This window comes from Castanea sativa, chromosome 5 (genome assembly GCF_040712315.1).
Source record: "Castanea sativa cultivar Marrone di Chiusa Pesio chromosome 5, ASM4071231v1".
Classification (NCBI taxonomy): Eukaryota; Viridiplantae; Streptophyta; class Magnoliopsida; order Fagales; family Fagaceae; genus Castanea; species Castanea sativa.
The window spans coordinates 30522285-30536582 of NC_134017.1; the positions used below are offsets into that span (position 1 = coordinate 30522285).

Genomic DNA, 14298 nt, shown 5'->3' on the forward strand with positions numbered 1-14298 from the left:
TCATCAAATTTTGGCATTCTTCAGTTGTTGCCTCACAAAATAGTAGGCTGTCATCAGCAAACAGTAGGTGTGATATTCTTACTCCTCTATGGCATGACATCACCCATTTCAATAGATTCCTTTCTACAGCTCGTCGTATGAGGGAGGAGAGCCCTTCCGCACATAACAAGAATAGGTAGGGAGACAAAGGGTCACCTTGCTTAATTCCACGGGTTGGTGTGATGAAGCCTCTTGGTTCTCCATTCATGATGGTCGAGTATGAAGCGGTGCGCACGGATTCCATGGCTAGGTTGACCCATTGATCCGGGAGTCCAATTTTTTGCATTATCCTTTGGAGGAAATCTCACTCCACTCTGTCATATGCCTTGCTGATATCAAGCTTCACCGCCATGTGGCCCTTCTTTCCTTTTGTCCTGTTTCTCATACGGTGGAGCATTTCAAAAGCAACAGTAGTATTATCTGTAATGAGTCTACCAGGCACAAATGCACTCTGTGAGTCAGAAATTACATTAGGTAGTATTGGTTTTAGCAGGTTGGCTAGCACCTTGGATATAATCCTTGATACAACATTACCCAAACTAATGGGCCGGAATTCCGTAATGTATTTTGGCTCATTTTTTTTAGGGATAAGTACAATATGTGTGTAGTTCATTTTTCTAAGATACCTCCCTGAGTGTAAAACAGATAATACAGCAAAACTTACATCCTGCCCTACGATATGCCAAAATTTTTGAAAGAAGTAAGGCGACATACCATCGGGCCCTGGTGCCTTGGATGGGTGCATCTGGAAGAGTGCGGTTTTTACTTCTTCAGCTGTGTAGGGGCGAGTCAAGGCTTGGGCCATGTCCTCTGTCACTACTCGGTCGACTGATTAGTCGATCACCCTCCCATATCAAGTGAATTGGGAGAGGTAAATAGTTGCTTGTAATACTATTCTGCTATGGTGGCTATCTTCTCCTCATCTGTGTTCCACTCCCCTCCGCTATCGTACAAACCGCCAATATTATTCTTTTTTCGTCTTTGGCTTGTTTTTTGGTGGAAGAACTTTGTATTTTTATCTCCTGCTGGTAGCCATATAGATCTCAATCTTTGCCTCCAATATACTTCCTCATGGTGCAAGAGTTCATTTATCTCCCTCTTCACTTCATGAATTCTCTCCAAATTCCTCCCATACCCAGCCTCCTTCAATGCTTGTAATTCTCCCTGTTTTACCTCCAATCGATTTTTTGTGTTCCCAAAGGCATTTTTGCTCCATGCGATGAGGTCCATTCTACATCTTTTGATTTTTTCAAATAAGCAGTACATAGGGCTACCTATTAGCCGTTGGTGATTCCATGATCTTTGTATGACAGTTTCACATTCTGCATGTGCTACCCATCTCTCCTCAAACCGCTGGATTTTAGGTCTCCGTCGGCGGGGTTGTTTGATGGAACCATGTCCACCAATATAGGGTCATGGTCGGAGTAAGAAGCTGATAGGTGGTGCACTTTGGCTCTCGGAAATTTCTCACACCAATCCGTTGTTGCAACAGCCCTGTCTAGTCTTTCTTCCACAAATGCTTCCCCATCCCTGCCGTTTCTCCATGTAAAACGGTAACCATTGAATCCTAAGTCTACCAACCCGCAATGGAGGAGTGTATGTCGGAACTCAAGCATTGGTGCCATTGGTCTACGTATTCTACCATTCTTCTCTTCGGAGGCCAAGATTTCGTTAAAATCGCCTATACATACCCAAGGGAGGGATGCACGGGCATGGAGGTGCCTCATAAGCCTCCAAGTTTCGCTTTTACGTTGGTCTTCCGGATGGCCATATATACCGGTTAATCTCCATTCTAGTGCTGCTTTTGTGTGTACTCTCACATCAATATGGTTCGGTGAGTAAGTTTGTGTGTCTACAACCACATCTGCTTTCCAAAGAAGTGCTAGACCCCATCTACGATTGTCACTTGAAACTGCAAGCATGGAAGGGAATCCCAATGCTTTTTTGATCGGTTCCATCTCTCTAGCCGTCAATTTTGTTTCCATGAGGAACAAAATCGTGGGAACTTTTTGCCTTACCAGTTCAGCAAGGACTTCGACTGCACGGCGGTTCCCAAGCCCCCGGCAGTTCCAACTTAAGGCGATCATTGTGCTCGGCGGGGCTGACTCTCAGCCTCCACCGTTGGTATTTTAGTTTGGAATGTGTTCTCCATAGTCTTGAACCTCTTCGCATCTTCTTTGCTCAGGTCTGTACTCTCTGTGTGTCTCTTTGCGCCCAATATCCCACGGGTTGGCTGTGGTGTAGTGTTTTGTGTGATGGTTGGACGGGTGTGTTGTGTGAAGATTGGACGAGCATGTGGTGTGATGGCTGGACGTGTTGGTTTCTTTCTTTGTATTTTTGGTTTTTGGTTTTTTAGTTGGTCACGTGAGGTTTGTAGGTCCTTTGGTTGGGCACGTGATGGTATGGCTAGGTTATGTTGGCGAGGTTGGTCTGCACCGTAGATGGGGACAGCGAATAAATTGGTACCATTATTCTCGGGCTCATTTAATTCTGGCTGGGCCTGGTGAGTGTTAATGGCAGTAACTGATGGCGCAATTACGTGTGGAGGTGTAAATGTGGAGTTAAAAGGCGTTAGAGACGTTGGATCAGCTTGGTGTGATGGTGGGCTTGAAACCACTGTCATTAATAGGTCCAGCTGTGGTAACGGATCCGAATTTTTAATGATCTTTATGGGGCTTAAAATCTGTTCCGCAAATATCGGGCTGCCTTTAATGTCCGTTCGTTTTGCTGATGTTTCGGTATCGGTTTCGGCTGACATATCGGGTTGCGGTGGAGAAGCAGTAGACGGCCTTTGATTCCGTCGTGCATGGTGCTACTCCTTAATCGATTCTGTGTTCCTTATCCTGCTTCCTGCCTTCAGTCACTCCCCGTATGGTCTCCCTCCATTTTCTGTGCTCACCGGTAAAGCACAGTCACTGTGTTCATGGCCGATTCGGCCACAGTTGAAGCACCACCCAACAAGCCTCTCATACCGGAACGCCACTCTAGATATTTCTCCCTCCAGGCTGCTTACCGGACCACCCCGCCTAAGTGGTTTGTTTAGTGGGACTTCAACTCGGATGCGCAGGAACCGGGATTGGTCGGAGTTGAAAGCCTTGCAATCCACCTCCACAAGATCACCTATAGTTCTTCCTATATCACTCCCAGCCTCCTCGGATCAATCAAAGGGCAGTCCCCACACTTGGATCCAAAAAGTTTGTTTCATGAACGTGACGTTCCTCACCGACATACCCTTCTCCCATCGTCTAAGCGCTAATATATGGTTGTCGAAACACCATGGCCCGTTATTCCAAACCCACATCAATTGGCTTTCCATCAAAAACTTGAACTGCAGTAGGCCGTCCCCCACTTCAACTATCTTCAAGTCCTCTCCAAGCTTCCACATAGATCTAAGTAAATTCTTGACTGCCCGTATGTTTATTGGCTTCGTTGTGAGGAACTTCCCAATGAGACTTATTGAGAACTCTTCCAGTACCTTTGCTCTCTGTGTTGGACGTATTGGCATGACTTCGTCTTCATCCGTCGTGAGCGTCATATTTTGTATCCGTTCAAGGAACTCAGCTTCCATGATGGTATTTGTAACCTTGGGTGTAAGAAAACAGGTAAGAAGGGCCCACTCTAAAGTGAGAAAGAAAAGTTAAGGCATTTTGTATTTATGATTTTGTAAAGGAAAAGATTTTGGTTGATAAACACTGTAAGTACACAATTGCACCTGGACCTAAAGAAGATTATGGGCTCAGGCCCAATGAGCCTTAAACAATAAAATTTGTAGAGTGTGGGCTTGAAACCTAGGTTAGAAGTACTGGGAGCTTGATAACAGGCTTTTATAAACGAATACAGGTAAATAACGAACAATAATTGCAAATGAATCTCCTCGGACTCGAGCCGAGGACTACTTCTTTATTATTTTTCTTTCTTTCTTACAGCTTACAATCTTTAATTTCTTTTCTTTTTCTTTAGAGAGAGAGAGTCAATGAAAGAGAAAAAGATTCAGGTCCCCCTCCTTTTGCACTCCTCCCCCCTTAAATACCCCTTTTTTAGATGCCCTTTGGGACCCTGACTAGAAATTTATGTCCTACTATTTAAGGGTCACTTCCCCATTAATGCGGCCAGGGAGGTAGGTACAGAGTCTTTAATGCAGATGTGGCAGTCTTTGCTCTAGATATTTTCCTTAACACTAGGGTATCGAGAAGGTTCAGGTTTTCCCCCTTTAACCATTAGTCTTTCTAGAGTTGAGCTTTGACCTTCATAATGAAGTTTTGAATTCTCTAGGGCTTGTCCGAGGAGAAGCTCATTCTCGGCTGCACCCTTGGACCCTCGGCGTATTGGCCAATTCGTAGAGTTCAATCCTGAAGCAGGTCGGCCCTTCATGCTACAGTCCAAAGGCCCATATGCCCACTTGGGTCCTTTTACTCCCCACAAACACAACCGGCATATGTAATGGTATATAGCCGTTGGTTTCATATTAATGAGGCTTTTTGTGTATGTTACTACTTTATAGTGTAGAATATTTTCTATAATTGATTTGCTATAATAGGAAAAGTAAATTAGCCTTTTATGCTAATAGTTAATTTTCATCAAAATTATTTAAAAGCTCTTTTGACCATATATAACTATAAGCCTACATATACTTTCAAAAAAAAAAAAACTATAAGCCTATATTTCCTATCCAAAAAAAAAAACTATAAGCCTATATTTATAAAAATATAGAGGTATGTAAATATGTATGTATAGAGGAAATGTGGATGATTTTATCTTCTGACTATTACATATAGTAACAAATATTTTGCATGATATTTTCCTATTCTTTTGTGATATATATATATATATATATATATATATATATATATATATATATATATATCCTCATATACTATATTTCTAGGTAAAAAAAAAAAAGTACTATTGAGGGGTTCTCATATACTATATTATTAGAAAAGTGATTGGGTTGTTACGCATATTATAAGACTATTATATTGAAAATTCTAGACTGTCATCTCAAGTCTCAAGATTAGACTTGGTACTCCGCCACCTTAAAACATTCACGAATTTATCCTAATTTTATTTCCGTTTTGTGGTGAAATCTAATTTTCGTGAAATGATATTATTTAAATCATATTTTGAAGATTATGAAATTTAATTTATTTATCAATTATTGTTCTTAGTAACAACATGATACTATTATTATTACAAAGTAATTTGTCATTGCTAAGCATTCGTTGATAAATTTCTGCATTTTGCAGTGGTGGACCGACCCTTAGGTGCAGGGGGCGAGGGGGCACCTCCCCCCTCCCCCCCAACCCACCCAAAAAATCTTTTATATAGTTCATTTGAAAAAAAAAATTATATTGTTCTATTAAAGTAGTTCTTTGCCCCTCTGACACTAAAATAGTAAAAAAAAAAATTTCCCTGTACACAAACTGTCCCATAACATGAAAATAAATAGATAAACACGTTTTTCATCTAAGAAAGTCTAGAAACACAAAAAAAGTTCAAAACATTTTTACAATACCCCGTGTTTTTAGTTGAGATGAATCTTAGAATAATTTATTATATTTTATTTTGACCTACAATATACTAAGACCTTAATTTATTATAAAAATATTGTGAAATTTTGTGGTGTTATTAAAAGAACTACTTCCACTTTTATCAATTAACCTGAAATAAATGGCCACCAACTATAACCTTTATTTTTATATTAAAGGTTGCGCACTTTGACCAATTTTTTTTTTTTTTTTCACCTTATCCAAACTCCTTTCTTTCACTTTGACCAATAGTAAAGGTTGTGCACACTTTCACCTCTATCGCTTATTTTTTCATAGTTTCAAATTTTGAGTTTTTACCACAAATCTAAATTTTAAATAATTAGAAAAATAAAGAATGAAAGATGGAAATTTATTTTCTCAAATCATTACATGAAATCAAATAAGATGTCTAAAATTTGTGTGTATAGATTAATTTCTTATTTTAATGGTTAGTAACTATAAATTAGTTGTTTTACAATTGTTTATTTATTTTATGGTTGTTTAAATTTTAATATATTTTTTTATAACAATCACCATTATTTATAAGTTTATTAGTAATATTGATTAATATTTTAGTTTATTATTGTTATTATTATTATTATTGTCTTTTGATCTTGTCTACCCTAAACTAAAATCCTGGCTCAAGCAGTGGAGTGCCAAAAAAATATTACCAGACCCATGGAAGCATTTCGAAGTTCTACACACAAATGAAAAAATACAGGCCGTTCATCTTGTAATAATATAGAAAACAAGAAAAATACTTTCAAACTAGATTCAGACTGTTCTACTAAAAGAAAACAAACATTTAATTGTCTATAGAATAGTTACACCTTATCGGTAAATATTTCCTAAAAGAGGAAACAGAAGGAATTGAGGGTTGGCCCCAAAAGAATTTTGGACTACTGTAGAAACCTGCGAAGAAGGAAGGTAACTGTTACTAATGGGTTAGGATCTCTACACTACCCTCGGTACCTTCCATGTATAAAATGACAAATCCGCACCTTCATGTCAAGAAGTGGTGAAGGTAATTGGTTTTTTTTTTTTTTGGTTACTTACAATTATGATAACTCAACCTACAACATGGTTAGACTGATTCAATTCCTTATTAAGCATAAATGCAGTTAATGATCTCGATCCCGCTTAATTAGGAAAACAGAATATCGGTAACATCCGGTTCTTCTCAGCTCATTCCGGAGTCATCGTCAAAAGGAAGATTTAAATCAGGTAACACGAAGGACGTTTCAGACTCCTTGACCTCCTCTATTTTTGATTCACCTGGATGTGGTACAGTATCAACATCATTGCATGCGACACCTGCTGGAAAGATTGAAGCAGCAGGATCACAAACTTCTTCAATTTTCTGGGGTCGGTCAGAGATGGCTGCCACAGATGCCATTGCACTAGCAGTTGTTGTTTTTTCGTTCTGCTGTGACTGCAGATCATGCTGTAACAAAATGTAGATATATTTAGATTCTGCAAAGCAACTTAACTATATAAAAGCACTAGCTTTCATGTTGTCTCATTTAATGTCACATACTGTTATTAAATGATATCATTCCTTTAAGCTGGTCACTCTCCCTTTTGGCCACATTGCAGTTTCAGGCTAATGTGATGTGGAACCACCAATGATAGAATGAAGTTTTAATTTTGAAAGCAAAATAACAAGCAGTTCCATGCAGGTGTTCGTTCCTAGTTGAAGCAACAATTCACCCAGACAATGTGGCCCACAAATGTGCAGATTATTTTGCATAATTTCTTAATAAAAAAGGCAGTGTAAAATATCGCAGGCAACAACATAGCATTAATATGGTGAAGTGTTCCCCAAATTCTATTTCAAAGATGCATAATAATTGATTCACTAATGTGCAAAGTGGAAATTAATTGAGTAGCAGTTAGTGAAAAGTATTAATTTTCAGGGGAAAACACACGCACACACCTGGTAGGCTAATCTTGTACTGCTGAAACCCAGTACAAGTGCAAGCAAAATGTAATGAGCTTAATGATGTAAAAATAGTTTTTAAGATTTCAAACCAGCCAACTTGGTTTGTACTCCTTGCATACATAAAAATAACTACACCATTAAAGCTTGTCATACTAGAATCAGCAGGTTATTGGAAACAGATCGAGATCAGCAGAAGATAATGCAAGCAACCTTATTTTTGCTTATAACAATCTTCACATCACCAACAAATGTTGTTGGTGTCTAGTACCAGTTACTACCACATTGTAGTCAAGGTCCCAAGGATGTAAAGGAAGCCTAGAATAATCTAAAAGCACATAGATTAATTTATTATGAGCAAACCGATTCATTGCTAACCAGTATGGCTCAATACAAGTACGCTGGATTTGATAAAAGATTTACATAGCACAAGGGGGGTGGCAAAGGAAAAGGTGAATAGACAAAGAAATTGATTAGAGAGGCAAACTAACCTTAATTCTCTTCAAACTGTCATTTGTAGCTCTCTGTTTCTCAAGAGTGAGACGCAACGCTGCCAGTTCCTGCTCAATGAATTAGTAAATTATTAATATTTCAGTATTTAGGTATCTCCAATAAGACATATTTACATTAAGGAAACAACATAGGAGAAACAAGAAGATATCCCAGGAAAAGAAGTCAAAGAAACATACATTTTTCAAATTTATCCTTTCCGTCAGTAGCAAACTTTCCTCCTCTCTAAGTTCAGCTAGCGACTGCCCAAAAAGAAGAAAAATATAAGGGATACGAATACAACTTTTATTTTACTCATCGCCAAAAGCTAGATAAACAAAGGACCAATGCAAAGTTTAAGCAATTTGTCCAGATAGAGTCAAAAACATTGGATGACGAATGAGAGAGCTCCTTTAATTTTGGACAGAAAGCTTGAAAATAACTTCCACCTGATATTCCAAAAACATATTGCACAAAAAAAATGTACAACTAAACAATTAAAAAGACAAGACTGGCTGAGACCACTGAATTGTAGAAGATCGTTAATCAACATCCAATGCATCACACCTATCTTTCAAAATTTTCTTGTAATTACTAATTCATGGACAATGTCATAATTACAAACATTGGCGGCGGCGCCTAGAATTGCTCCGTTAAAATCTTCACTAATGGGTTCACAATCACAAAAGTTTGGAATTACCCTTTTCTTTCTTGACCTCTTGTTGGTGTTCGTTTCGCCATTAACAGCTACCTGAAATAGGACAGAATAATTAAGAGTTAATCATTTATCAGTCAATAATAACTGAAAAATAACATTAACGGTTAAAGATTATAAAAATATTCACATCCAACAAACTCAAGGATCATAATTTTGCATCTTATACATGCACCACAAGATGAAGATGGTTCAGTTTTTGTATATGTGAAAGTGTCTTTCTTGGTCCTTGTCTTGTACATGCAACTTGCAAAATCCTAAAGAGTATCTTACTATCATTTCATTTCAGGCTAAACAAAAAGTCAAAGATCCACCAAATTGTCATGAACCTTCCACTCCCACTACATTTTCTTCTGTTTGGAGCACCGAATTAAGCAGTACTTCTTTCCTTTTGTTACTTTCTTTCTTTTGATTCGCTGCCCATTCAAAAGCAACCATTATATTCTATGGGACACCCATTCCCATTGTACCATCTTTTATATAAAATTAAAAATCTGTGTGGAATTCTCCTCTGCGTGGTCCACGTCCCCGCATGGTTTTACAACCTATAGTTTCTCAACACGTCAGATTTAAAATAAAGGTCACGTGACATGTCTTGCTCTCGTGACCCCTATACGCGTTACATTAATTACACGTGTATTAATTTACACTTTGACCTTTTCTAAACGTGTCCAACTTCACCCACACACCACCACACCAAATGTGACCCTCTTCCCAAACCATATATTTCGCCCTTCATAATGTTTTTCCACCAATGCTTATGTTTGTTTCATCAATAATATTTTTTTAAAAAATAAGTTATTTTTTAAAAAGTATTTTTTATAAAATTATATAATTTTTTTTTAATGTTAGGTAACAATTTCAAACAAGTTAAAAAACATTCTTTTAAACGTCTCTTATTTAACTTTGCTGTGAAGATAAAATTGTTTTGGAGAACAATCTTTAAAAATAGTTATACTTTTTTCTACCAACCAACTATTGTTTATCTCTGATTTAATGTTTTTTATGCTACCAAACACAGGAAATAAAAAATAAAAATAAAAAACTATTTTTATACAAAAATTTTCATTTATACAACGCAACAAACGTCAGTTACTAATACTGTATACAAAATCTTGTTTATATTATACATAATTATTAATTAATTTGAACACAAAGTGGACCCCACCAAAGCTGAAGGTAAATTTGTCCCATTTTCATGGTAGTTACTATTCGGGAATTTTCCAACTTTCAACTCTAGAGCTAGAACACAAAAAAATACGTGCAACTGCAAATTAAATTTTGACCTAAAATGAAAATCCACCTTTAGTAGTGGACCCCAGTAAAGAAAAAGCAAAGAAGCCTGCATAACAGGCTGTCATTCTAAGGAACCAGGACCCAATCAAAGAGAACTTTCCACTTTTTGATTCGATCGAAAGGAAATTGTAAAAGACTTTGCAGTTTGCATTTTGTCATAGCATTATTAACTGCTACATATATATATATATATATATATTTCTTTACTATTCAGAGGACCAAAGGTTGGGACCAAGCTGTCACGCAGACATTGGGTAACTGACATGCAGACATTTTGTCTTAAATACAAATACAAAGGATCACGTGTGAAAAGCGAGAAAACGACGACGTTTGGTATTTACTATTTAGGGGTTGAGTTTTGAGGTCGAGGAGGTGGGGTTTATGATTTGATTTGATTTTTACAGTGCGCCCACAGGAAAAGGAAAAGTGCGGCGACCAACATGGAATCATTTTTCCCATAGCATAGCATAGCAAATGCAGCAAACATTATAAAGTGCATAAGCCACTACCAACACTACCCACCAAACTATACGCAGACCTATTTGCCACGATGACACGCCACCCATAACAATAAAGTTTATATAACAATAAATTTTAAAAAGAAAAAGAGAAAGACATATTCCCCCCTTATTCACCAAAATGCCCTTCCCAATTTTGACTCTGGTTTGGAAAAGGAAATTTATGGGCGAATTGAATTGAGTATGGACTCCGACAATGAACTTAACTTAGGGAATGACGAGAGTGCCCTTAAGTTGAACGGTGTTTTGGTAATTTTGACAAAAGGTAGAGCATGACACGGAGACAAAAAGTGTGAAAGAAAATTAATTTTAAAAATAAAAATGTGAAGAGTGAGTCAATCAGGCCCGCCCTATGACTCCTCCATCTTCATGCGTTGAATGAAAGTCACCAATTTTCTCTGAAAGAATTGATAAAAATATTTTTCAAAATAAATGGGAATATAAAAAAGCGGAAAGTCGAGGGCAGTTTGGTCAACGGGATGTAAAAAGAAGAAAGAAAACGAGGTCGGACGGCCAACATTCTGAATTTCCGATCCGGAGGCGAATGAAATGACGGAACTAGCCCCAGAAATCACGACGCATCCCCATGCAAATAGGGGTATATGTGTAAATTGACAAAGCAAATAAAAGCAAAAAGAAGGAAGGTAAAAAAAAAATCTGACAGGTGGTGATGATGCCTTTTGCCAGGTTCCATCACTCACCCCTGACTCTTCCTAAAACCAACAAAGGTAAATATCCAACTTCCACAGGGGCATTTCCGTCAATTTAAAAAAAAAGCGTTAATCCAAACGGAGTGACTAGTCGTAAGTCGTAACCCCGCGCTCACACGAACTCACTGAGTCAGAACAAAAAATCGGAAAAATCAGAGCAACAAACCTTAGATCTCGAGCTTTCAGTCGGTTTGGAAAGACGGCTTGACTCCTCAAAGCCATCGAGAGCGCCGCCGCTGGCAGATGTGGCGCCGCTCCATGACAGCGGCGTGGTGGGACTAGCTCGCGCAGGCTCGGCCTTCTTCTTCGTGGTGGAGTCACCGTGTCTGGGCGCCGACTTGGAACGACGCTGGCGGACTGTCCAGCCTAGGCGGAGAACAGCCTCTACAGGCTTCGGCTGAGGAGCTTCGAACAGCCTTAACAGCAAACCCACCACCACCGTGTCGTCGGTCATGGCCTCCTTGACCCACTCATCGTCGCTCATATTCTCACTACGTCGTCGTTTCAGGGAGAGGGAAAAAAAATAAAAGAAGAAGAAAAATGAAAATCTAGTTGGTGGTGTTGTATTGCGTGTGTTTGTGTTAAATAATGGGGAGAGAGAGACAGAGAGAGAATAGGGAGGTTTTATATGTGGGTTTTGTTGTGTGAGGTGTGGTGTTGACATGACAATCCTATTTTTTTCTTTTTTTTTCTTTTTCAGTCTTGTGGATATTTTTATTTTTATTTTTATTTTTATTTTTCTTCTTTTGGTGTATCTGGACCCACTAGATGTACACGTGGCACAGGCTCTTCCCCTATTTCTATGGTGTGTTTTTTTGTTTCCAATTATAAAGTGATTGGGGCATAACGCGCCTTGTTTGAAAGGTGGGTTGATGATGTAATGTATTATGTATGAGAGTCATGAGACTGTGATCGATGGTGTGTGGCAGTTACTATTAGCTGTGGCAACTGGCAATTGGGTCTGCATTTTTTTTACATTAACTCTAGGTTTCGTAGGAGGAAAGTACACTTTTGTGAGTTTTGTCTAACAGAAACTCTATTATTGCGCACAAAATTTTATAACAAATTTCAGAACTAGTAATAAACTCGTTAACTTTATTGTTGTGGATTTTTTTTAGCATTGAACTTTGTCTTTAGATTCGGATTGGGTTATTTTTATTTGAAAAATGTTATATTTACAATATTTTTGTAACAAATTTTGAATGGTAAGTTCTAACAGGTTGTTATTATTAAACAAAAAAATAATTTCAATGAAAAATTCAAATTATAACTAATAATAACTTCCTGCTTAGAATTTGTTGTGAAAATGTTATGAACATAATACTTCTTTTTTATTTTGGTCCTTTGAATTTTAAAATTTTTATTTGGACTCTTTATGTTTTATTAATCTAATGATAGCTAATATTAAATGGGTGGGAAAATGTTTGTTCTTTTAGTGTGTTTGGTTGGCTGGATTTTAAGGAGAGAAAATTAGTAGATCTGGCTGTTTTCTTCCTTCACCAACTAAAATGCTATCTCTTCAATTTGAGAAGAAAATAGAAAGGAAAAGAGTTGTTACAGTCAAATTTCTGAACTACCCCTCCTTTCATGTTTTGACTATTTCTTTCTCATTTTTTTTTTCTAGGTGTGATTCACTTCTTCTTCTTCTTTGGTTGAACGTGATACAATATGCATTTTTTTCCTAGGCGTGATAGCTTCCTGTTTGAACTCTGGGCACTCGAAGAAGGACTATTGCTATGCCAACAGATGAACTTGCCTGCTACTATTATAGAAGTAGATGCTAAAGCCATAGTTGATACCTTTACTAACTCGGCCTACTCTAACTCTATTGTTTCTACACTCTTTGACGATTGCAGGCAATTAGTTACTCGATTCTCCCAGTACCGAATTAGACATGTCTTTCGCAAGGCTAACAACTGTGCTGATCACCTAGCAGGTTTAGAGCACTCACAACAGTGGTGCTATATTAGTATATTGGTATATTTTAGCTTCTCAACCACTAAAAAGTATGCTCCAGCAGTGGAGCTATAGCAAAAAAAATTTTGCTTCTAGCTACAGTACACATCTAAAGATAGATGTGCACTGTAGCTCAAAGGTAAAAGAAAATATATTATTTTATTAAATTTCTCTCTCTTCTTTCGTTTAAAAAATATTTTCTCTTCCTTTCTTTTTCTCTCTCTCCGGCTTCTCTTCTTTCTTCGTTTTTCCTTCTCATTTTTTTTTCTCTCCCTTATCTACTCTCTGCTTCGCCGCCAATCTGTTCTGGATCGTCGATCTTCATCGCCGACCTGTTCTGGATCATCGATCTTCATCGCCGACCCATCTCGCTCAGTCCTCCATTTCACCGCCGATCCTCATCTTCATCGTCGATCTTCATCTTCATCTTCATCGCCCACGTCACCGTCCCATGCCGCCAACCCATCTCACCCAGTCCTCCATCTTACCGTCAATCCAAGCTCCATTGCCGATCCAAGCTCTACCGGCACCGCCTTCATCGAACTCAAGAGCGCCGCAGATTTCATGGCATGGCTGTGGCTGGATTTCTTCTCTGTGGCTGTGTTGGTGTGGTGGTTTGTGGTGGTTTTTCTCTATGATTTGTGTGGGTTTGTTGGTGTGAGTTTCTCTGTGATTTGTGTGGTGGTTTTTGGCTAATTTGGATTTTTGGTAGTGGTTGTGGGTGGGTGTTGGCTTGCTAGTTGTTGTTGGATGGTTGTGGGCGGTTGGTCTTGGTTGGTTGGTAGTGGTGGTGGATCGGTTTGTGATGTTTTTTTGTTTTGTGGGATGTATTATTTTATTGTAGTATAAATATTATTTTATTGTGATGTTTATATTATTTTATTGTGATGTTTATATTATTTTATTGTGTTGAAAGCTAAAATAGATTCACTGCTGTAGCATGTTTTATAAAGTGAGTAGGTAAAATAGATAAAGTAACTTTTTGTGAAGTTAAATTGCTAAAATTTTAACTCCACTGCTATGAATGCTCTTAAGCTACTTACAAGTTTCAAATTTTATTTTGTATTCTAGGCCGCCTATGTACCTTTTGAATGTCTTTTGAGGCTGATAG

The 14298-nt window shown here is 37.9% G+C and overlaps 3 protein-coding genes across 3 annotated transcripts; all 3 read right to left on the reverse strand.

Annotated features, from left to right (window-relative positions):
• Positions 1-1370: 1370 nt before the first annotated feature.
• LOC142635056 (uncharacterized) lies at positions 1371-2126 on the reverse strand. The gene has a single exon (XM_075809272.1). It carries the CDS (start codon positions 2124-2126, stop codon positions 1371-1373), a length of 756 nt encoding a protein of 251 aa, XP_075665387.1.
• Positions 2127-2899: 773 nt separating this feature from the next.
• Positions 2900-3607, reverse strand: LOC142635057 (uncharacterized). The gene is made up of 2 exons (XM_075809273.1): positions 3271-3607; positions 2900-3171 (listed from the first exon to the last, which is right to left on the reverse strand). The coding sequence occupies exons 1-2, from the start codon at positions 3605-3607 to the stop codon at positions 2900-2902; spliced, it is 609 nt and encodes a 202-aa protein (XP_075665388.1).
• A 2659-nt stretch (positions 3608-6266) lies between these two features.
• Positions 6267-11832, reverse strand: LOC142633384 (uncharacterized). Its single transcript, XM_075807618.1, has 5 exons — positions 11398-11832; positions 8693-8743; positions 8193-8255; positions 7995-8063; positions 6267-7008 (listed from the first exon to the last, which is right to left on the reverse strand). The coding sequence occupies exons 1-5, from the start codon at positions 11713-11715 to the stop codon at positions 6745-6747; spliced, it is 765 nt and encodes a 254-aa protein (XP_075663733.1). The 5' UTR covers positions 11716-11832; the 3' UTR covers positions 6267-6744.
• Positions 11833-14298: the final 2466 nt, after the last annotated feature.